This window comes from Panthera tigris, chromosome A2, assembly GCF_018350195.1.
Source record: "Panthera tigris isolate Pti1 chromosome A2, P.tigris_Pti1_mat1.1, whole genome shotgun sequence".
In the NCBI taxonomy this organism is placed as follows: Eukaryota; Metazoa; Chordata; class Mammalia; order Carnivora; family Felidae; genus Panthera; species Panthera tigris.
Genome location: NC_056661.1, coordinates 167,194,535 through 167,216,323, shown reverse-complemented (window position 1 = coordinate 167,216,323; position 21,789 = coordinate 167,194,535). Strand labels below are relative to the sequence as shown.

At 47.3% G+C, this 21,789-nt stretch overlaps 1 protein-coding gene across 10 annotated transcripts in view; it reads left to right on the top strand.

Annotated features, from left to right (window-relative positions):
* Positions 1 to 21,789, top strand: part of PTPRN2 (protein tyrosine phosphatase receptor type N2) — an 809,627-nt gene that overhangs the window by 77,644 nt on the left and 710,194 nt on the right. For all 10 annotated transcript variants that reach the window (XM_042976545.1, XM_042976559.1, XM_042976565.1 and 7 more), the window contains exon 2: positions 10,309 to 10,359. In XM_042976545.1, coding sequence (XP_042832479.1) covers positions 10,309 to 10,359 — 51 coding nt within the window. The remainder of the gene's footprint in view (positions 1 to 10,308; positions 10,360 to 21,789) is intronic.

The following is a 21,789-nucleotide window of genomic DNA, read 5'->3' as shown; positions in this document are numbered from 1 at the left end:
CTGGTTTAGTGGTGATGAACTCCTTCAGTTTTTGTTTGTCTGGGAAAACCTTTATCTCTCTTTCTATTCTGAATGACAGGCTTGCTAGATAAAGGATTCTTGGCTGCATATTTTTCCTATTCATAACATTGAATATTTCCTGCCACTCCCTTCTGGCCTGCCAAGTTTCAGGAGATAGGCCTGCTACTACCCTTATGTGTTTACCCTTGTAGGTTAAGGCCCGTTTGTCCCTACCTGCTTTCAGAATTCTCTGTTTATCTTTATATTTTGCCAGTTTCACTATAATATGTCATGCAGAAGATCGATTCCTGTTATGTTTGAGGGGAGTTCTCTGTGCTTCCTGGATTTCAGTGTTGGTTTCCTTCCCCAGATTGGGGAAGTTCTCAGATATGATTTATTCAAGTACACCTTCTGCCCCTTTCTCTCTCTCTTCTTCTTCTGGAATTTCTATGATATGGATATTATTCCGTTTCATTGAATCACTTAGTTCTCTATCTCCTCGTGGTCTAGGATTTTTTTTATCTCTCTTTTTCTCAGCTTCATCTTTTCCCATAATTTTATCTTCTATCTCACCTATCTCCTCTCTCCCTCTTCAATTCTGGCTGTCACCACCTCTAGTTTATTTTGCACCTCATTTACAGCATTTTTAAATTCATCATGACTAATTTTTAGTTCCTTGATCTCTGCAGCAATAGATTCTCTGCTGTCTTCTATGCTTTTTTCAAGCCGAGCTATTAATCTTATGACTATTACTCTAAATTCTTGTTATATTGTTTATATCTGTTTTGATCAGTTCTTTAGCTGTCATTTCTTCCTGGGATTTCTTTTGAGGAGAATTCTTCTGTTTCGTCATTTTGGCTAGTTTTCTGTCCCTTACATGTTTTAAAACCTTGCTATGTGCCCTGTACCTGTGAGCACTACCATATTAAAGAAGGTCATACACTGTCCAGGGCCTTCAGGAGGTGTTTTTTGGCGCGTGTTACTTGCTCTCTGTTGTTGGGACTTTGGTTGCTTTATCTCCCTACTGGTAGTGATGTTTTGGACCCTCCACCAGGTGTGCTTTGATTTGTTTGTTCAAGTAGCCCAGAGGGCAGGCAGGCCTGGCCCAGGAGCTCAGTGAGTGTGTGCCTGTGACGGGGAGGGGGCGGCAGGGGGTGTTGTCTCGGAATCCAAGGTGGGGCCAGGAGCCGGGGCTGGCCTTGATTCTGCCACCGGGAGGTGCGGGAACCAGTCCACCAGCGTGGACAGTGGCACTAGGCGGCTGGAGCAGTGATGCCACCGTCTTCCCTTTCTACCCGTGTCCCTGCTCCCCCGTGTCCTCCTCCTCACTGAGTCCCTGCCGCTGCCACTGCCTCAGCATGGGTGCTTCTTGGGCATCTCCTCTCCATCAAGGCTGGGCCGACCCTCAGGGACCATGCTGGAAAGTGAGGGGTTGTTGCCATTTCCCGCAGCTGTTGTTGGCCATCATTAATCCTCTTCCTACTGCTTTTTCCACCTCCTGCTGGCTGCCTTGATGTAAGTTTTTTAATTAAAATTATTTCTACAAGCTGTACCCTTACTTCTTATTGGAAATGCATAACTCTGGGCTCCATGGCAGGTCTAGGGGATCAAATGTATATTTTATCAGGACCCCCAGTTGACTTATATCTACCCTGAAATATGGTAAATACCATGATCTATCATGTGATGATGACAAAATGATTTAAGTCTACTAAGGAGGGTCCTGAGATTATACAACTATCCTAGTGGTCTGTGCATCAAGAATGGCCTGGAAACCAGATAAGTCAATCCAGCACTGCCAACAATCTTGTTTCCTCTTCAAGCCACGCATCTCACATATAATGGAAAGTTTGGCTGTGTCACCCATGTATGCCACCTCTCAGCAATCCTAGTTTTCACGTAGTTCACTTTATCCTGGCCTTCAATGCTGCTCGATCTGGGGCGTGTTCCTGACTGTCCCCATGGGGTTCTCTGAGTTTGCTTCCCCATATCTGTCTCCTTACAAAGTGGCTATTTGCACTCTCAGTATTTGACATTCAAGGCTCCTCATTAGATATTTTCCCAAAGCTTTCCTTTAGCTTTGTATCTATGGAAACAAGCTTAGAAATGCTTTCTTAATCCCAAAGAACAATTCAAGAAAATAATGCTTGTTTTGAAGATATTATTCCATCTCAGGAAGTAGAGGACAAAAAACAAAGAACCAGTCAAAAAAGCACTCAGAACACATAGAGTTGAAGCCCATCAAAGTAGTACAGCAAGATGTACGGTGTTCACAACACATTTCCCAACAATTAACTCCTGCACCTTAAAAATAAAACACAGAATTCTGGTAGATATCTTGAATTTGGAACAATTTATTCTTATTCTTAAGTATATGCAATGAAGAACTTGAAATCAAGGGAGTTACTCGAGATAAGAATTTAGTTTTTCTTTATTTTTGAAAAATGTCATAGGACTTGATGGTTGGCAGGTCCTGGCTCATGAGCCCCCTTCCAGAACAGGTATGGAGTTCTCTGTGTGCGAGACGCTGATTTTTGTCTTTAAAGTTTACTTATTTACTTTGAGAGAGCATGTGAGTAGGGGAGGAGGAGAGAGAGGGAGAGAGAGAATCCCAAGCAGGCTTTACGCTGGCAACACAGAGCCCAATACAGGGCTCAAACTCACGAACCGTGAGATCCTGACCTGAGCTGAAACCGAGAGTTGGATGCTTAACCAACCTCTCGGAGAAGCTGATTTTGTGGATAGGTGGGCCAGCAGGAACTGCCTCAAGATAGTGGCCCCTGCCTCAGACAAGAACTTTGTTTGCAGAAACAAAAGATGTGTGGCAGACCGTGGCCTTTTCAGCCCCTGATGAATGTAGATGTCACCTTCAGGGACAGAGTTAACCAAGCAAACTTGTGGGGAGCTGGACTAGGGAGGACCAGTTGTCATGACCTGGTGATTTGTGTTGGTCCCCGGAGCCCGCCTCACTGGCAGGCACCAGCTTGCCTGTGTTTGTGTGGGTTTCTCGCTGTGTCCCCCGCTGGGAAGGAAGCATGGATGTGGAGGGGCACTGAGCCTGCAGCTACCCTGTCACACAGAATGAGGTGAGAGAAGTTACCCTGAAGGTTTGCAGCAGGCAGTGCCTGTGAAGCCTACAGTAGAACAGATTTCAGCTCTCAGTTGCTCCTGGGCAGTTGACTGTAAGGCCATAGTAATACACACCAGTTGTGAATGGCTTTGGTCTCAGACCCCCGTGTGCTCTTTGGCTCTGGAGACTGTCTTCTTCCTCTCAGTGGGATCACCAGCGTCCTGGATTGTGGTTTCTGCACCCAGACAGCACTGGGATGAACATGATGGGTAGAAGCCCTCCTACCCTGAAAGCCCCAAACCTCTAGATGCTTTGGGAGGGACATCACAGTGCCGCCTTCCTGTTCCCTTCTCATTCCCTCTCCCTCCTCCTCCCCACCTTCCCTTCCTCTCCCCCTCCTCTCTCTTTCTCTTTTGTCTTTGGAATCAGGACCACAGCTTTAATCTGGGATCTTGGGGGAAGGAGACAAGATATTGTGACTTCAGTGCAGGTTGCTGAGATGAGGGGTGTCTGAGCGCTGGTTTCAGGGCTGCTTCCTGCTCCCAGAAGTGCACAGCTCCTAGAAGTGCACGGCATCCCAGCCTCTGGTCTGAGGCTTTTTATTCTCTTGCTTGTTGTTCAGGGTCTATTCTAAAAGAAGCAGTTCTTAATGTGGAAAAGGTTTTCTATCCATGCTTGGATACTCCATCTGATTAAATGCATTTTTGCTTTTGATGTGATAGAAATGTTCAGGAAAACTACCGTGAGAGTACGGAATTTGTGGTTATGTGGGTCTGTGCCCATGGCATGGCGATGTTGGGAGCAGTGACAGCAGGACCCTGTGCCAGGCACTATGGGCACTTTATCTTCACACCTGCTGAGTGCAGGGAACTCCCCGCCGCCCCCCACCCCCACCCCGCCCCGCATTCTCAGCTGAGACAACTGAGCCAGAGACGCTTTGCCAAGGCTGTGCGTCCACCATGGGGTAGAGCCAGGCCAATACTTCCTCACTCTGGATGGATGTTAAAAATGAGGATGACTTTTAAAAAGAATATTTCTTCAAATCTTACACCTTACTTTTCTTTGCTAATGCCGTTTCTAAAAGAGTATAATTTAATGTAATTCCCCAGAACCTCATGTTTTCACAGTCCTTACTGTTTTCTACCTGGGAGAGACTGATAAAATGGCTTTGGTGAGAATCACTGTTTTGATAAATTCTGGCACTGAAATGAAATTGATAAGATTATTGAAGGGCTCCACTAGACACAGTGACTGGGGGCTCATGGGGCTCAAGGCACAGTTGCTCTTTTCTAAAGGCCTGGACAAGCCAGGACAGGTACACAAAGTCAGGAACAAAAAACAGAGCACGTGGGGTTCTGTGGGGGATGCGGGCAGTGAGCTCTGCAGCACATTGGGCACAGTGGTCAGTGTGGGTGTCTGGTGAGGCTTCTAGTGCAAGTTAGCCGGGAAAGGAAAGTAAGGTTTATATTATTTAACTTTGCTATTATAAATGTATATTTAAATTCTACCCCTAACATGAGGCTCGAACTCGTGACCCAGAGATGAACAGTTGAATGCTCCACTGACTTAGTCCCTGCCTTATATTTTTGAAGTTATGAAGTCTGTGTATGTTTCTTGCAAAAAGGTGGTACTGAAGTATGAAACACCTTCCCGGAGGCAGCTGTGAGGACTTGAATGTCTTTCCCGAGACTGCTTCTTGGCATTTACATGACTCAGGCTGTTGCTATGCCGACCGGGGTGTGAGTGGGAAACCTAAAGAAGGCTGTTTCTACTGATGGTTTACCTGCTGCCGGCCGTAAAATAGGGGCCTCTGACGAATAACTGCTCAGTGACTACAGTGAGTGAGTGAGTGCAGTCAGTGGCTGGTGGGTTTCAAAGAAGACACATGCTTGGTAGAGACAGCAGGTGACGGCTTAGACCCTGGGTCCCGGTGTCCAGGTGACCTTTATCTCAGACTTTGCCTGGCACCAGCTGATACTCCGTTTCACACTGTCAGGTGCCAGCTCACATCACCTGGGCTTTATAGGCTTCTGTGAAATTGGTTTGACACCTTATTCAGAACTTTCTTTCTCCCCTGCAGCTGTCAGGGGCAGGGGTGAGGCTGCCCTCAGCCTCCACCTGCAGCTCACCGGAGCCTGTGCTCCCCCTGCCTCAGCAGAGATCAGCCCAGCACCTGCTCCTGTTGCTTTTGGAAGGGCTGCCCTTCTGACCTGGAGATTCCAGAGGTCACGGTGGAGGAGAGAGAACTGCCACCGTATGTGTGCACCCAGCTGCCACTCCCCTGGACCTCTGTCTGCTCGTGGGAGGACACCTCCTGCTGCCTAGCGAGTGGGCCAGGCCCGCCAGGCTCCTGGTCCAGGACAGGGCACAGTGCCTCCCTGCATGCTCTCGGGGCGCTCGGCCTTCACTTAATGAGGGTGAATATATTGATTACCAAATACCTGTAGCCGTTCACTGTGTTTTCATGCCACTTCTCCAGTACGAGGAGTATTTGAACCAAGAGAATGTTGCTGAGGTGTGGACTCCTCACATTTGGGAGCTGGGGCAGTGGAGAGTTCTTATTCGGTTTCTCAGCCCTGCACGCCCCGAAGTGATTCTTCATGCATTAAATCACCCAATTTACTGAGCGCTGTGCTCCAGGGACTCTTGGGGGAGCTGGGACTCCTGGCAGAGGACGAACAGGAACGGGAAGAATAGAAACTGTGAAAGTCCACCTGTGGGGAGTGAAATGGAGCTGAAAAAGGGTGTTTGTGCCCACGTCCAGGTCTGAGGTTTTACTGGGGACCACTGTGAACCGAGAGCTGTCCTCCCTCACCTGGCATCTGCTGTGGTGGAGACTGCAGCCCAGAACCTGCCACAAAGGGTCACCCAATATCCTTCTGGTGCTGCAGCTGGGAAGGCTTTCCCGCTGCACTGAGATAGTCAGATCTGTTCATTGCCTGGTTCCAATGGCTCACCTTGGCTTAAACATGAGCCTTCCCGTACAAATCGCCACACACACGCACCGTCTTGCAGCTTTTAGATTATTGCTATTTAGATGTCTGAGAGCCAAGAATCAGCTCCCAGAGAAAATGGTCTGGGTTAGTGGAGAACAAACAATGTATACACCAAATCAAGACCCAAATCAAAAACCAACAAAATAAATGATGTCTGTCCACTCCTGGGAACCCCTGAGGTGCAGCCAGGGGGTGTGCCCTGTGCCTGGACCTGTCTGCCACTGTTTATCTACTTCAGTGTCTGCTCTGAGACACGCCTCAGGTTGACTACCTCTGGGGTGGTGCTCCTGGTAATTGTTGGCAGGATGGGCCCCGGGACAGACACGCTTTGCCCATACCCTTCGTTTCTGCATGTGGCTGAAGGCACCTGAGTCCAGGTGTCACCATCTGCCTGCTCTGTGAGGCCTCCCGTCGCTTCCTGCTGGGGTGGGAGCTGCTCTGCAAAGCTCCAGGGAGCTGAGACAGGGTGTGGAGGCCAGGAGCAGAGCCACGGGCAAGCAGGAGCCCAGTGGTACTGCCTTAGGAGGAGCTATATGGTAAAAGGAGAAGCAGTGAGCAGGAGCAGGGGCTCTCCTTCCCACCAAGGGTGCACGTGTGTGCGGTCACTGGCCAGATACTGGCAAAGATTTGCCTTTTTCTTTCCTTGGGTGTGTTCCAGGCCCACAGAAGAGCAAAGGTTGCAGGTGGAGGTAGGAGAAGGAATGGGAGTTGCGGGCTGGGATCTGGACAGAGGGCTCCACCAAGTAAGGTCCCAGTGGTGTGATGTGCCTGTGTCTGCCCTGGTGAACCCTTGTGTGGACACAAACCCACCCCTCTTACTTGGAACAGCTTGCAGTAGTGGAGAAAGCACGTGTGTGGGGGGGGAGACAGACCAGGCTTTGAGTCAGACTGTGGGCATATTCTTAACCTTCTCGAGTCCAGGTTTCCTTTTTTTGCAAAATGGGAGTAGGCATTGCAGTAGGCAACTGGGAGAGTCATTACATTGTATTGTTGTTTGCTTTGGGAGTGCTCAGTGAGAAGGGGGAGTGATCAAGTAAGAGAACTATGTATGAGAAGACTTCGTTATTTGTGAAAGATTGCCTTTGCGAAGAGATAACGTACTTGTTATACTAGTTATTAACGTGCATTTGAGTAGAATTCGCATGCCAGCTGGAGTTTGTCATCATTTTATTTGGCTGTCATACTAAATCTTTCTTGGCTTAGTAGCATTATCAGCTCTCAGTTTTTAAAAAAAATTTTTTTAATGTTTATTTTTGAGAGAGAGAGAGAGAGAGAGACAGAGTGCGAGCAGGGAGGGGTAGAGAGAGAAGGAGACACAGGATCTGAAGCAGGCTCCAGGCTCTGAGCTGTCAGCACAGAGCCTGATGTGGGGCTCGAACTCACAAACTGTGAGATCATGACCTGAGCCGAAGTTGGACGCTTAACCAACTGAGCCACCCAGGCTCCCCATCAGCTCTCAGTGTTAAGAAGATTTCCTGAGAATACTTGGTTCTAAGCATGTTCCAGTGGCTTTGTACAAGATACAGTCACTGCTCCTGTTCATATGGTCCATCTGAGAGACAACCTGTTTTACTGTTTGGTGAGAGAATTCATTTTACTTTTATCTTTTTCTTACATTCGGTCACAGAACCTCTCCTATTCTGCTAGTGTGCACTGGCATCCATCTCAGTGCCTCTGCAAACACCTGTGGGAGGGAGGGAGCTTGGGAAAGAGCAGACCCTGGAGGGTAGTCAGCTTGCCTGTGGGTGGGCGGAATACTGGTGATGCGGATTGCTGGGCTGGGGCCTTCGATTTTCAGGCCACTCTCCCCTCTACAGCAGCATCCCAGTCTGGAGGGGACACCCTCCGAGTGGAAGGGCTGCAGTGGGGATTCGTGCAGCTGGGGGTCGGCAGTTAACCGGCCAGGGCGTGGGAATCCTGCTCGTGTGGGCTCTTTCCACCACAAAATACAAAACCCTTTCTAAATGTCTCAGGAATGATGGGAGGCAGAGCTGGCCTGGCTCTGCAGAATTGCTGGATCTTTTTCTGTTTGAATAGGCAAAGAAAAAGAGGCATCAAGGTGGTGACGCAATCTTGCGCAGTATTCTGAGAAAATAAAGGGGAAGCAGAATTAGGACTAAAAAGATTTGGTATGCACATCTGTGAGTGTATTGTGAGTGCGTGTGATGTGTCTGCCTGTGTGTATCTGTCAGCGTGCGTGTGCGTTCTGAAGCTGGAGGGAAATCTGTGGATAGATGCATAAGGGGTGTTCCCACCTTCACAGCTGGTCTCTGGGTGGTCAGCCAAGGGAGCAGTTTGAGCATTTTGGAAATGCTGCCTTTGTTTTCATGGAAAGGGGGGATACCACCATCAAAGCTGAGCAATTCTGGCTGTAAGCTCTGGGCACCAAGATGGACTGCTTCACGGGCCTGCTTCACAGGTTTAACTGCCTGGCTTTGGAGTCGCACCTGGTCTTGAGGCCATTCACGAGCTCGACTGTGAGATTGCTGTGTGAACAAATCGACTTTGGAGCCGTGCCCAGCCTGCCAAGGGAGAGGGAGGTGGGTGCCGCTGGAGAAGGAAGTGTGTCGGATGGAGAGCACGGGGCGGGGCCAAGTGTCTCACACAGATGTCTTTTTCTTTCTATGATTTATGGTCGTGATTAGTGTTAGTAGGTGGCTGACACTTAAAGTGAAATATGGCCTTTCTTAATTTTAGAGCAGATAACAACACAAATAAATTAGCATATTGCATGGTGGGGTGGAGTATGCTTAACGCTTGCAGCTCTGCTGATAAACAACTTGAAATACTGCTGGTAGAAGTCTCTCTGCCGCATTTTTTAACCAGTTCCCTGTAAAGGATGGAATGAGGCACGCGCAGATAGCTGGTTGTTGAGGGTCAAGATTCAAGTGTTAATTGCGGTGCGTTTCTCCTTCCAATTGAGTCTAATTGTCAGCTGTGATTAGAGCAGCACAGGAAGTGGGGAAAGGCTTCTTCCTGCTGCCTTTCCTCACCGTCTGTCATCTGCAAGTTCCATGTGACAAACAGGGTTGTTAATGTGAGTGAGTGGTGGGCCTGAGCATGGGGCTGCTCCTCCACGGTCTTCTGTGGCACTGGCAATGCGCTGGGATGGTCCTGGGCACAGAGAAGGGAGCATGTGGCCCTCTGAGCACCTGGGGCAGTGGGAGGGGCGACCAGACTGCCCAGGCTCCTTGCGAGACCCTGGGTGGTTTGCATCTGTTCTTCCGGCAGAGACCATCTCCTGGGTGGCTGGACTTGAGTCTTAAAGATCAGGCAGCCCGATTGTCCTGCTCATGAGACTGAGACTGGATGGGCCCGTTGCCTTTCTCAGGGTCACTACTTCTGGGGGAACAAGATTGGATGCAGGTCTCGCTAACTCTCAGTGGTGGCTAACCGTCTTTTGGATGCTTCTTGGCAGTTTTCCTTCCAGTCTGTTGTACCTTTCCCACCTCACAGGGCCTGCTGTGGGTACTCAGTGGGGAGGGCCTGTGAATGAGAGGCCCCAGGGGGCAGAGCCAGGGGGAGTGGGGAACAGGGGCGCAGTAGCAGACAGACAGCAGCACACGGTCAGTTCGTGGATGAAGTGGGCAGCGATGTGTGTTCCAACCAGACAAAGACAGGACGTGATATTTGTCATGAGATTATATGTTGCTTCAGGAAAGCAGACCCTTTGCTTTGAGTTGAGGCCCAGGTGGCTGACTGAGGGGCATCTCCCTGGGTTTGTGCTCCGGGCCTGTGGGCTTCTCCCAGGGAGTGCGGGGACTGTAATATCTCTCTCTTGAATTGTTGTAAGGGCACAGTGAAACTGCTTATTCTTGTGAATTCATGGCAGCGCTGTCCCCTGTTAGATGCTGCTCCTCTGCTTCTAGAACAGAAGCTGCTTTCGTAGCTTCTCCAGTCCTGTTTTTGTGCCTTCCTCAACCCGTATTTGTTTCAGGGAATGCTTCAACTCTGTGGATTTTACAGCAGTTCCCCAGTGAGCAAACTAACAATCAGAGACTGTACAGTGACCCAGGGGGTGGGTCCCCTCATAGTTAATAACCTCTTCATAACCTGCCGTTCTCTTTTGTGTATCCTGCTGCTTTCTAGCATCTGCATTATCTCAACGAAGTCAGATCCAAAGAGCCTGTGTGTGTCCGCGTCGTTTCTTCGAGACTCGGGAGTCAGTGGCTGTAATGGCCCTGGAGAGCTGCACTGTTCTTTGTAGCGCTGACTCATTTCTCTTTTGTCTTTCCTCCCCAGGCTGTTTGTTCGAGGATGGCCTCTGCAGACCATCTGAGACCTGCGTGAATGGTAAGTGTGCGAGTCCCAGCCGACATGCAGCTGTGGGTGTGGGCTTGCCTCTACCCTGCTAACCGCGGATGGGGCTCACCATGTGCAGGGAACATTCTGGGCGAGGTTCATTTTCTTTGATGCTCGCGAAGAGAGTTGTGGAGCTGAAACTTCTCTGGGCGTGATTAAAAAGTTAATGGAAACCTAACGGAAGTGGAACACATCGTTTATATGCACGTGTGTGTGTCTGCGTCTACATCTGCATCTGTACCCAGGATTTACGGCTGCTCACCAGCAGCTTTACAACAGTAGGTGATGGAATCGGGTGCCCCGACTCCGGCTGGAACTGCCACATCCCTCAGCCTAGTTTTGCTCCACCAGCAGGAAGCCGTTCATCCTTTAGACCACCTGTTTTGTTCTCATCAGGAAGAGAAGAGATGTCTGGTACTTTGTGTTTTCAGGTAGAGCTCTGAGCCCCGCCAGTGGCTGGGTCTGGAGGGGTGGGAACGTGAGCTTCCCTCCACCACATCTGCCCTGCTCAGGAGAGACCTGTGTGCTGTGTGATGGCAGCAGATCTGGGGCAGTGTGCCATTGGGTCGTGGCCTTCAAATACTAAGGGAGGGGTTAGGGTACAACACCTGCACAGGGGCTTTGCCCTGTACTGCTTCTCCTGAAGCCACACGGAGTCTGCAGGTGGGCCCGGGTAGCTGTGGGAGGACCCATGTGCGGGGCGCGCCTGTTTTCCTACTGCTCCTGGTCTCCCCAGGTAGTTCAGGGAGTGTGTTTTGGGTGTGGATTTTGTTCTTGCCTGGAGCCTGCCACAGACGTCTCTGACTGCCCCTGTTCTCTGTGCAAACGCGGGTGTCTGTGGGTGGAACCTGGCTCACAGAGGACCTAGACCCTGGAAGCCCTCCACGAGTAAAAGGTGCCTTGTGCCTGACCACCCCTGAGCTCAGTTGGTCCTTGCTGGGCCCACATGGGACACATTTGAGGGTCTGAAAGTCAAAAACCAGGTGCTTTGAGTGTCCCTTGGAGTGAACAGTGCTGTGGACCAGACCTGGGATTTCAGGGCTGGGAACAATCATGCTTGTGTCCTGCTAGCTCATGTGCCATGGGGACAAATTGCTGACAACCCCGGATAGTTTGTTTTGTGTGTGTGTGTGTTTTCAGGGATTGGGGCAAGTTCTGTGCAGACTGTGATAATGGTGACTTAGGCTGGGGGAGAGTACATTAGAACCTCCGTGATGGCAGGATGTGGAGTGTTCAGCCGTGTGGCCCTGCCAGCTTGAGCGCCTCCAACTCTTATACACAGTCAGGCCTCTCCCTTGCCCTCCCCTCCCAGGCTGCTTGTGATTGTACCCCGTGAAGCTTTTATTTGGAAGCAGGTTTTTTTTTTTTTTTTTTTTTTTTTTTAACGTTTATGTATTGTTGAGAGAGAGAGTCAGAGCATGAGCGGGAGAAGGGCAGAGGAAGAGGGAGACACAGAATCCAAAGCAGGCTCCAGGTTCTGAGCTGTCAGCACAGAGCCCAACGCAGGGCTCAAACTCACAAGCTGTGAGATCATGACCTGAGCTGAAGTCGGACGCTTAACCAACTGAGCCACGCAGGTGCCCTGGGAAGCAGGTTTTAAAAAATAATCTTACTTGTAAAAATGTGTCACCTGCCTTCAGTGAAGTTTGACTGTAAAGAAAATAGCTATGTGCATGGTTAATTAAATTGGGGATGTAAGCGGCAGCAGCACAATGGAAACTATAGTTTCGTTCACTCTCCTTTGTCCTTGACAAAAAGCAGGCCTGGAATCACAACTGTCGTGGGGGTTTTCCTTCCCTAACCTCAACTTGCCTTCCTGGCAGGGACTCATATTAACATTATGTAAGATAACAGCTTTGAGTTCTTTGGAAAAAGAAAGCAATTTAAATGTAAATATATATGCAGGCTTTGATTTATGGAGACAGACAATATTTGATATTTTTTCTAATACAGCTAAAGTCTACGAAATAGCAAAGCAGGCATCATCCAATCTCACAAAATTGTGTGCTATGAGTAGCTGATGGGGAGTTAGTAAGGAAAACATACCGTCTGGGTCTGTGGTTGCCACTTCATTCACCCTACAGGCGAGTGGGGCAAGGAGGCGTGGCCCAGCAGCCCTGTAAGGATACAGAGGGCAGGCCCCTTTGGGGAGTCCAGAATGTTCTGTGGTCAGACACAGGTTTCTTCTCTTTTCTTTCCCCTCCCTTTCCTTTTCTTAGAATGGAGAGAGAAATATATATACCTATTAACCTTATATATATTTTCAAAGTGTCCAATAGATCTTTGAAATCACAATTAAAATTTTTGCATGGGATAATGTACTTTATAAAGAAAGTCAGTGGGGCTCCTGGGTGGCTCAGTCGGTTGAGAGTCCAACCTCAGCTCGGATCATGATCTCATGGTCCGTGAGTTCGACCCCCGCATCGGGCTCTGTGCTGGCAGCTCAGAGCCTGGAGCCTGCCTCGGATTCTGTGTCTCCCTCTCTCTCTCTGCCCCTCCCCTGCTCATGCTCTGTCTCTCTCTCTCTCTCTGTCAAAAATAAATAAACATTAAAAAAAATGTCAAAAGATAAACATACTTACCAGCTCACGCATCTGAAGATGGCTACTGTAAAAAAACAAAAACAGAAAATACCAAGTGTTGGTGAGGATGTGGGGAAATGGACCCCTAGGGCATCATTGGTGGGAATGTACAATGGTGCAGCTGCCAGGTTCCTCAAAAAATTAAACACAGACTTACCATATGATCTAGCAATCTCAAAAGAATACCCCAAAGAATGGAAAGCAGGGACTCAAATAGATATTTGCACACCCATGTTCACGGCAGCCTCATTCACAGAAGTCAGGTGGTAGAAACGACCCAAATGTCCATCGCCAGATGGATGGATGAACAAATGTGGTATAGATGTACAACAGAGAATCATTCCGCCTCGGAAAGGAGGGAAATCCTGACACCTGCTACAGGATGGCCGCAACCGAAGGACACGATGCTCATCATGTGAGCAAAGCCAGTAACAGAAGGACAACTGCCCTGTAATTCTACTTCTATGAGGTCCCTGGAGCCGCCAGATCCATAGAGACAGAGAGTAGAGGGTGGGCACTGGGCGCTGGGGAAGGGGGATGGGGAGTTAGTGTCTAATGGGGACAGAGTTTCAGTTTGGGAAGATGGAAAGTTCTGGAGATGATAGTGGTGATGGTTGCACAACAGTGTGAACATGCTCAGTGTTGCGGAACTGTGTGCTTAGAAATGGTTTCGATGCCACATTTTATGTTATTAGTCATGTTATTTAATATCACAATTAAAAACAAGATAACCGGGGGAGGTTGGAAGATGGCGGCGTAGGAGGACGCTGGGCTCACCGCGCGTCCTGCTGATCACTTAGATTCCACCTACACCTGCCTAAATAACCCAGAAAACCGCCAGAGGATTAGCAGAACGGAGTCTCCGGAGCCAAGCGCAGACGAGAGGCCCACGGAAGAGCGGCGAGGCGGTGCGCGCTGCACGGACTGGCGGGAGGGAGTCGGGGAGGAGGGGCAGCCTGCCCGCCAAGCAGAGCCCCCGAGTCTGGCTGGCAAAAGCGGAGGGGCCAGACGGACTGTGTTCCGACAGAAGCGCGACTTAGCGTCTGGGAGGTCATAAGTTAACAGCTCTGCTCAGAAAGCGGGAAGGCTGGAGGACAAAGGGAGGGAGAGCTGCTTAGCCCCCGGACGACAGAGCTCAGTCTAGTGGGGAACAAAGGCGCTCGCCAGCGCCATCTCCCCCGCCCATCCCCCAGCCAAAATCCCAAAGGGAACCAGTTCCTGCCAGGGAACTTGCTTGCTCCACGCAAACACCCAACTCTGTGCTTCTGCGGAGCCAAACCTCCGGCAGCGGATCTGACTCCCTCCCGCTGCCACAGGGCCCCTCCTGAAGTGGATCACCTAAGGAGAAGTGAGCTAAGCCTGCCCCTCCTGCCCCCGTGCACCTTGCCTACCCACCCCAGCTAATACGCCAGATCCCCAGCACCACAAGCCTGGCAGTGTGCAAGTAGCCCAGATGGCCACGCCACCCCACAGTGAATCCCACCCCTAGGAGAGGGGAAGAGAAGGCACACACCAGTCTGACTGTGGCCCCATCGGTGTGCTGGGGGCCGACATCAGGTCTGACTGCGGCCCCGCCCACCAACTCCAGTTATACACCACAGCACAGGGGAAGTGCCCTGCAGGTCCTCACCACTCCAGGGACTATCCAAAATGACCAAACGGAAGAATTCCCCTCAGAAGAATCTCCAGGAAATAACAACAGCTAATGAACTGATCAAAAAGGATTTAAATAATATAACAGAAAGTGAATTTAGAATAATAGTCATAAAATTAATCACTGGGCTTGAAAACAGTATAGAGGACAGCAGAGAATCTCTTGCTACAGAGATCAAGGGACTAAGGAACAGTCACGAGGAGCTGAAAAATGCTTTAAACGGAATGCAAAACAAAATGGAAACGACGACGGCTCGGATTGAAGAGGCAGAGGAGAGAATAGGTGAACTAGAAGATAAAGTTATGGAAAAAGAGGAAGCTGAGAAAAAGAGAGATAAAAAAATCCAGGAGTATGAGGGGAAAATTAGAGAACTAAGTGATACACTAAAAAGAAATAATATACGCATAATTGGTAACCCAGAGGAGGAAGAGAGAGGGAAAGGTGCTGAAGGGGTACTTGAAGAAATAATAGCTGAGAACTTCCCTGAACTGGGGAAGGAAAAAAGCATTGAAATCCAAGAGGCACAGAGAACTCCCTTCAGACGTAACTTGAATCGATCTTCTGCACAACATATCGTAGTGAAACTGGCAAAATACAAGGATAAAGAGAAAATTCTGAAAGCAGCAAGGGATAAACGTGCCCTCACATAGAAAGGGAGACCTATAAGACTCGTGACTGATCTCTCTTTTGAAATTTGGCAGGCCAGAAAGGCTTGGCACGATATCTTCAGTGTGCTAAACAGAAAAAACATGCAGCCGAGAATCCTTTATCCAGCAAGTTTGTCATTTAGAATAGAAGGAGAGATAAAGGTCTTCCCAAACAAACAAAAACTGAAGGAATTTGTCACCACTAAACCAGCCCTACAAGAGATCCTAAGGGGGATCCTGTGAGACAAAGTACCAGAGACATCACTACAAGCATAAAACATACAGACATCACAATGACTCTAAACCCGTATCTTTCTATAATAACACTGAATGTAAATGGATTAAATGCGCCAACCAAAAGACATAGGGTATCAGAATGGATAAAAAAACAAGACCCATCTATTTGCTGTCTACAAGAGACTCATTTTAGACCTGAGGACACCTTTAGATTGAGAGTGAGGGGATGGAGAACTATTTATCATGCTACTGGAAGCCAAAAGAAAGCTGGAGTAGCCATACTTATATCAGACAAACTAGACTTTAAATTAAAGGCTGTAACAAGAGATGAAGAAGGGCATTATATAATAATTACAGGGTCTATCCATCAGGAAGAGCTAACAATTATAAATGTCTATGTGCCGAATACCGGAGCCCCCAAATATATAAAACAATTACTCATAAACATAAGCAACCTTATTGATAAGAATGTGGTAATTGCAGGGGACTTTAACACTCCACTTACAGAAATGGATGGATCATCTAGACACACAGTCAATAAAGAAACAAGGGCCCTGAATGATACATTGGATCAGATGGACTTGACAGATATATTTAGAACTCTGCATCCCAAAGCAACAGAATATACTTTCTTCTCGAGTGCACATGGAACATTCTCGAAGATAGATCATATACTGGGTCACAAAACAGCCCTTCATAAGTTTACAAGAATTGAAATCATACCATGCATACTTTCAGACCACAATGCTATGAAGCTTGAAATCAACCACAGGAAAAAGTCTGGAAAACCTCCAAAAGCATGGAGGTTAAAGAACACCCTACTAAAGAATGAGTGGGTCAACCAGGCAATTAGAGAAGAAATTAAAAAATATATGGAAACAAACGAAAATGAAAATACAACAATCCAAATGCTTTGGGATGCAGCAAAGGCAGTCCTGAGAGGAAAATACATTGCAATCCAGGCCTATCTCAAGAAATAAGAAAAATCCCAAATACAAAATCTAACAGCACACCTAAAGGAAATGGAAGCAGAACAGCAAAGGCAGCCTAAACCCAGCAGAAGAAGAGAAATAATAAAGATCAGAGCAGAAATAAACAATATAGAATCTAAAAAAACTGTAGAGCAGATCAATGAAACCAAGAGTTGGTTTTTTGAAAAAATAAACAAAACTGATAAACCTCTAGCCATGCTTCTCAAAAAGAAAAGGGAGATGACCCAAATAGATAAAATCATGAATGAAAATGGAATTATTACAACCAATCCCTCAGAAATACAAGAAATTATCAGGGAATACTATGAAAAATTATATGTCAACAAACTGGACAACCTGGAAGAAATGGACAAATTCCTAAACACCCACACACTTCCAAAACTCAGACAGGAGGAAATAGAAAGCTTGAACGGACCTATAACCAGCGAAGAAATTGAATCAGTTATCAAAAATCTCCCAACAAATAAGAGTCCAGGACCAGATGGCTTCCCTGGGGAATTCTACCAGACATTTAAAGCAGAGATAATACCTATCCTTCTCAAGCTATTCCAAGAAATAGAAAGGGAAGGAAAACTTCCAGACTCATTCTATGAAGCCAGTATTACTTTGATTCCTAAACCAGACAGAGACCCAGTAAAAAAAGAGAATTACAGGCCAATATCCCTGATGAATATGGATGCAAAAATTCTCAAGATACTAGCAAATCGAATTCAACAGCATATAAAAAGAATTATTCACCATGATCAAGTGGGATTCATTCCTGGGATGCAGGGCTGGTTCAACATTCGCAAATCAATCAACATGATACATCACATTAATAAAAAAAAAAGAGAAGAACCATATGATCCTGTCAATCGATGTAGAAAAGGCCTTTGACAGAATCCAGCACCCTTTCTTAATAAAAACCCTTGAGAAAGTCGGGATAGAAGGAACATACTTAAAGATCATAAAAGCCATTTATGAAAAGCCCACAGCTAACATCATCCTCAATGGGGAAAAACTGAGAGCTTTTTCCCTGAGATCAGGAACACGACAGGGATGCCCACTCTCACCGCTGTTGTTTAACATAGTGTTGGAAGTTCTAGTATCAGCAATCAGACAACAAAAGGAAATCAAAGGCATCAAAATTGGCAAAGATGAAGTCAAGCTTTCGCTTTTTGCAGATGACATGATATTATACATGGAAAATCTGATAGACTCCACCAAAAGTCTGCTAGAACTGATACACGAATTCAGCAAAGTTGCAGGATACAAAATCAATGTACAGAAATCAGTTGCATTCTTATACACTAACAATGAAGCAACAGAAAGACAAATAAAGAAACTGATCCCATTCACAATTGCACCAAGAAGCATAAAATACCTAGGAATAAATCTAACCAAAGATGTACAAGATCTGTATGCTGAAAACTATAGAAAGCTTATGAAGGTAATTGAAGAAGATATAAAGAAATGGAAAGACATTCCCTGCTCATGGATTGGAAGAATAAATATTGTCAAAATGTCAATACTGCCCAAAGCTATCTACACATTCAATGCAATCCCAATCAAAATTGCACCAGCATTCTTCTCGAAACTAGAACAAGCAATCCTAAAATTCGTATGGAACCACAAAAGGTCCCGAATAGCCAAAGTAATTTTGAAGAAGAAGACCAAAGCGGGAGGCATCACAATCCCAGACTTTAGCCTCTACTACAAAGCTGTAATCATCAAGGCAGCATAGTATTGGCACAAAAACAGACACATAGACCAATGGAATAGAATAGAAACCCCAGAACTAGACCCACAAACATATGGCCAACTCATCTTTGACAATGCAGGAAAGAACATCCAATGGAAAAAAGACAGTCTCTTTAACAAATGGTGCTGGGAGAACTGGACAGCAACATGCAGAAGGTGGAAACTAGACCACTTTCTCACACCATTCACAAAAATAAACTCAAAATGGATAAAGGACCTGAATGTGAGACAGGAAACCATCAAAACCCTAGAGGAGAAAGCAGGAAAAGACCTCTCTGACCCCAGCCGTAGCAATCTCTTATTCGACACATCCCCAAAGGCAAGGGAATTAAAAGCAAAAGTGAAGTACTGGGACCTTATGAAGATAAAAAGCTTCTGCACAGCAAAGGAAACAACCAACAAAACTAAAAGGCAACCAATGGAATGGGAAAAGATATTTGCAAATGACATATCAGACAAAGGGCTAGTATCCAAAATCTATAAAGAGCTCACCAAACTCCACACCCAAAAAACAAATAACCCAGTGAAGAAATGGGCAGAAAACATGAATAGACACTTCTCTAAAGAAGACATCCGGATGGCCAACAGGCACATGAAAAGATGTTCAACGTCGCTCCTTATCAGGGAAATACAAATCAAAACCACATTCAGATATCACCTCACCCCAGTCAGAGTGGCCAAAATGAACAAATCAGGAGACTATAGATGCTGGAGAGGATGTGGAGAAACGGGAACCCTCTTGCACTGTTGGTGGGAATGCAAATTGGTGCAGCCGCTCTGGAAAGCAGTGTGGAGGTTCCTCAGAAAATTAAAAATAGACCTACCCTATGACCCAGCAATAGCACTGCTAGGAATTTACCCAAGGGATACAGGAGTACTGATGCAGAGGGGCACTTGTACCCCAATGTTTATAGCAGCACTCTCAACAATAGCCAAATTATGGAAAGAGCCTAAATGTCCATCAACTGATGAATGGATAAAGAAATTGTGGTTTATATACACAATGGAATACTACGTGGCAATGAGAAAGAATGAAATATGGCCTTTTGTACCAATGTGGATGGAACTGGAGAGTGTGATGCTAAGTGAAATAAGCCATACAGAGAGAGACAGATACCATATGGTTTCACTCTTATGTGGATCCTGAGAAACTTAACAGAAACCCATGGGGGAGGGGAAAGAAAAAAAAAAAAAAGAGGTTAGAGTGGGAGAGAGCCAAAACATAAGAGACTGTTAAAAACTGAGAACAAACTGAGGGTTGATGGGGGGGGGGGAGGGAGGGGAGGGTGGGTGATGGGTATTGAGGAGGACACCTTTTGGGATGAGCACTGGGTGTTGTATGGAAACCAATTTGACAATAAATTTCATATATTGAAAAAAAAAAAAAAACAACAAGATAACCAAACTGGGAGAACCATTTAGCAACATGTCAGTGGACCGGAGGTTCTTATTCTGAATTATGAAGAGCCCCTACACCCTATAAGAAAAAGGCAAAGAATTGAATAGGAAAATAGGCAAAGATGTGAATAGTAGTTTGCAGAGGAGGGAGGAAAATGGCTCACTTACTGTATGAAAATGTGTTTACCCTCAGTACTACTTAGGGGAAATGTGAATATAAAGCTTACCTGCAGATTGCCAAACATTCACATGATGAATGATACCCGGCACTGGTGAGGGCTCAGGGAGATGGGCCCAGATGCACTTTGCTAGTAAGCACATGAGTTGGTTACAGTCTTTTGGAATGTAATCTGGCAATATCTATTATATGAAAAATATACTGATAACTTGATTTGTTTTGGGGATTCACATATATAAAAGCGAGGGTATGCCACAGTATTTATACTGGCAAAACCTGTAACACCTGTAAATCCACTGATATGGGAAGTTTCATAACTTATGCTGGGTCTATAGTATGGAATATTACATAGATACTTAAAAAATGAGTTAAGTGTCTCATTTTTCCTGACCAGGAAAAATGTCCCTTGTGTGATAAATAGAAAAAGTAAGTTGCAGGGTAGTGGTTATAATATGATTCTGTTTTCTGGGAGTGCTCCCCCACTCCCACCCCCAGCAGATGACCGGAAGGAAGAATGTGTCTTTTGGGGGAACTAGGGGCAATTTGGGGAGGATATATATGGGGGAGATTAACTTGTGTTTCAAGATCTTTGTATTGCTTTATGTATTAAAGCAATCTTTAAAAAAAGCAATCTTGTGTTACTTTTGTAATAAAACTTACCTAATAAAGACATTTCAGAGTCTGCTGAGCTGATTTTGAAAGGCAGACCTTTCAAAGGTTCAGGCCTGCTGAGTCAGGTGCTGGCCCTCAGCTCCCACGGGGGTATCCCTGATGATGCATGAGACCCCTGTTCTGGCTTCACATGGAAGCTTCGAGGTAGGAATGTCAGGTGTCTCAGGTGGGGTGGGGTAGTACTGAGCAGGGACCTGGACAAGAACCGGCACACAGAATAGCCCCACAAATCCAGAGATTGACGCTTGGCGGGGGGGCCCTGCGGGGAGGGGGCAGCACCCCGCGTCTCCAGGACGGTGTTCCAGCTCCAGTAAACAGTATCTGTCAGTGGACAAAGAGCCTCAGTGGGCCCCACTGTGTGTAGAGTGGGGCTGAGGCCGAATCTGGGGGAGAGGTCAGCTGGGGTCAGTTCTCAGGCCGCATACCCCCGCTTCCTTCTCGTGTTGGCCCTTCCTGGGGTGCTGCTGCTGGCCCTCAGTGGGCCAGGGCTCTGAGCCATGAGCACGTGAAGGAACCTCCCTCCCTCCCTCTTCTCTTTCCCTCCATCTTCTCTTCCCCTCCTTCCTTCTGTCCTTCTTTTCCTTCTGAGACTCTCGCGGTCTGTGAGTTCGAGCCCCGCATCGGGCTCTGTGCCGACAGCTCAGAGCCTGGAGTCTGCTTCGGATTCTGTGTCTTGAGGTGTGAAGGGAGCAGACCAAATAAATATTTTTGTTGGAAGTGCTCAGAACAGTTTTTTATTTTCATTTTCGTGTTTAGTGATCACAAGCTGGGCCTGTCAACTGCAGGTCGTGATCTACTGGGGTGCCCAGCATGCTGTGGAAAATTTGATAGACTGAGCTCTTCTGTTTTATTGCTCTAAAAAAAGAAAAGAAAAGAAAAGAAAAAGAAGAAGCTTTAATTTGACAAGTGGGGGATGATGAAAAAGTACAGTGTATTTGGAAAGAGATGAGGTAGTAGCAGTGAAACCTATGCCATATGAGTTGTGACCACCCGGAGAGCCTGGGAAAGCCTGTCGGATCCGGACACCCTGGGGCTCCTGGCCCCTATGGGATCTGGACAGTCTAGGGCTCCTGACCCCTGTGGAATCTGGATACCCTGAGACCCCTGGGCCCCTGTGGGATCTGGACACCCTGAGGCCCCTGGGCCCCCGTTGGATCTGGACACCCTGGGGCCCCTGGGCCCCTGTGGGATCTGGACACCCTGGGGCCCCTGGCCTCTGTGGGAACCGGACAGCCGAGGCCTCCGGCCAAGGAGGTTTTCTGGCTGAGGAGACCTGGCTGCATCTGGCTCTGTGGGGAAGGCGCTGCTTCACTGGGAAGAC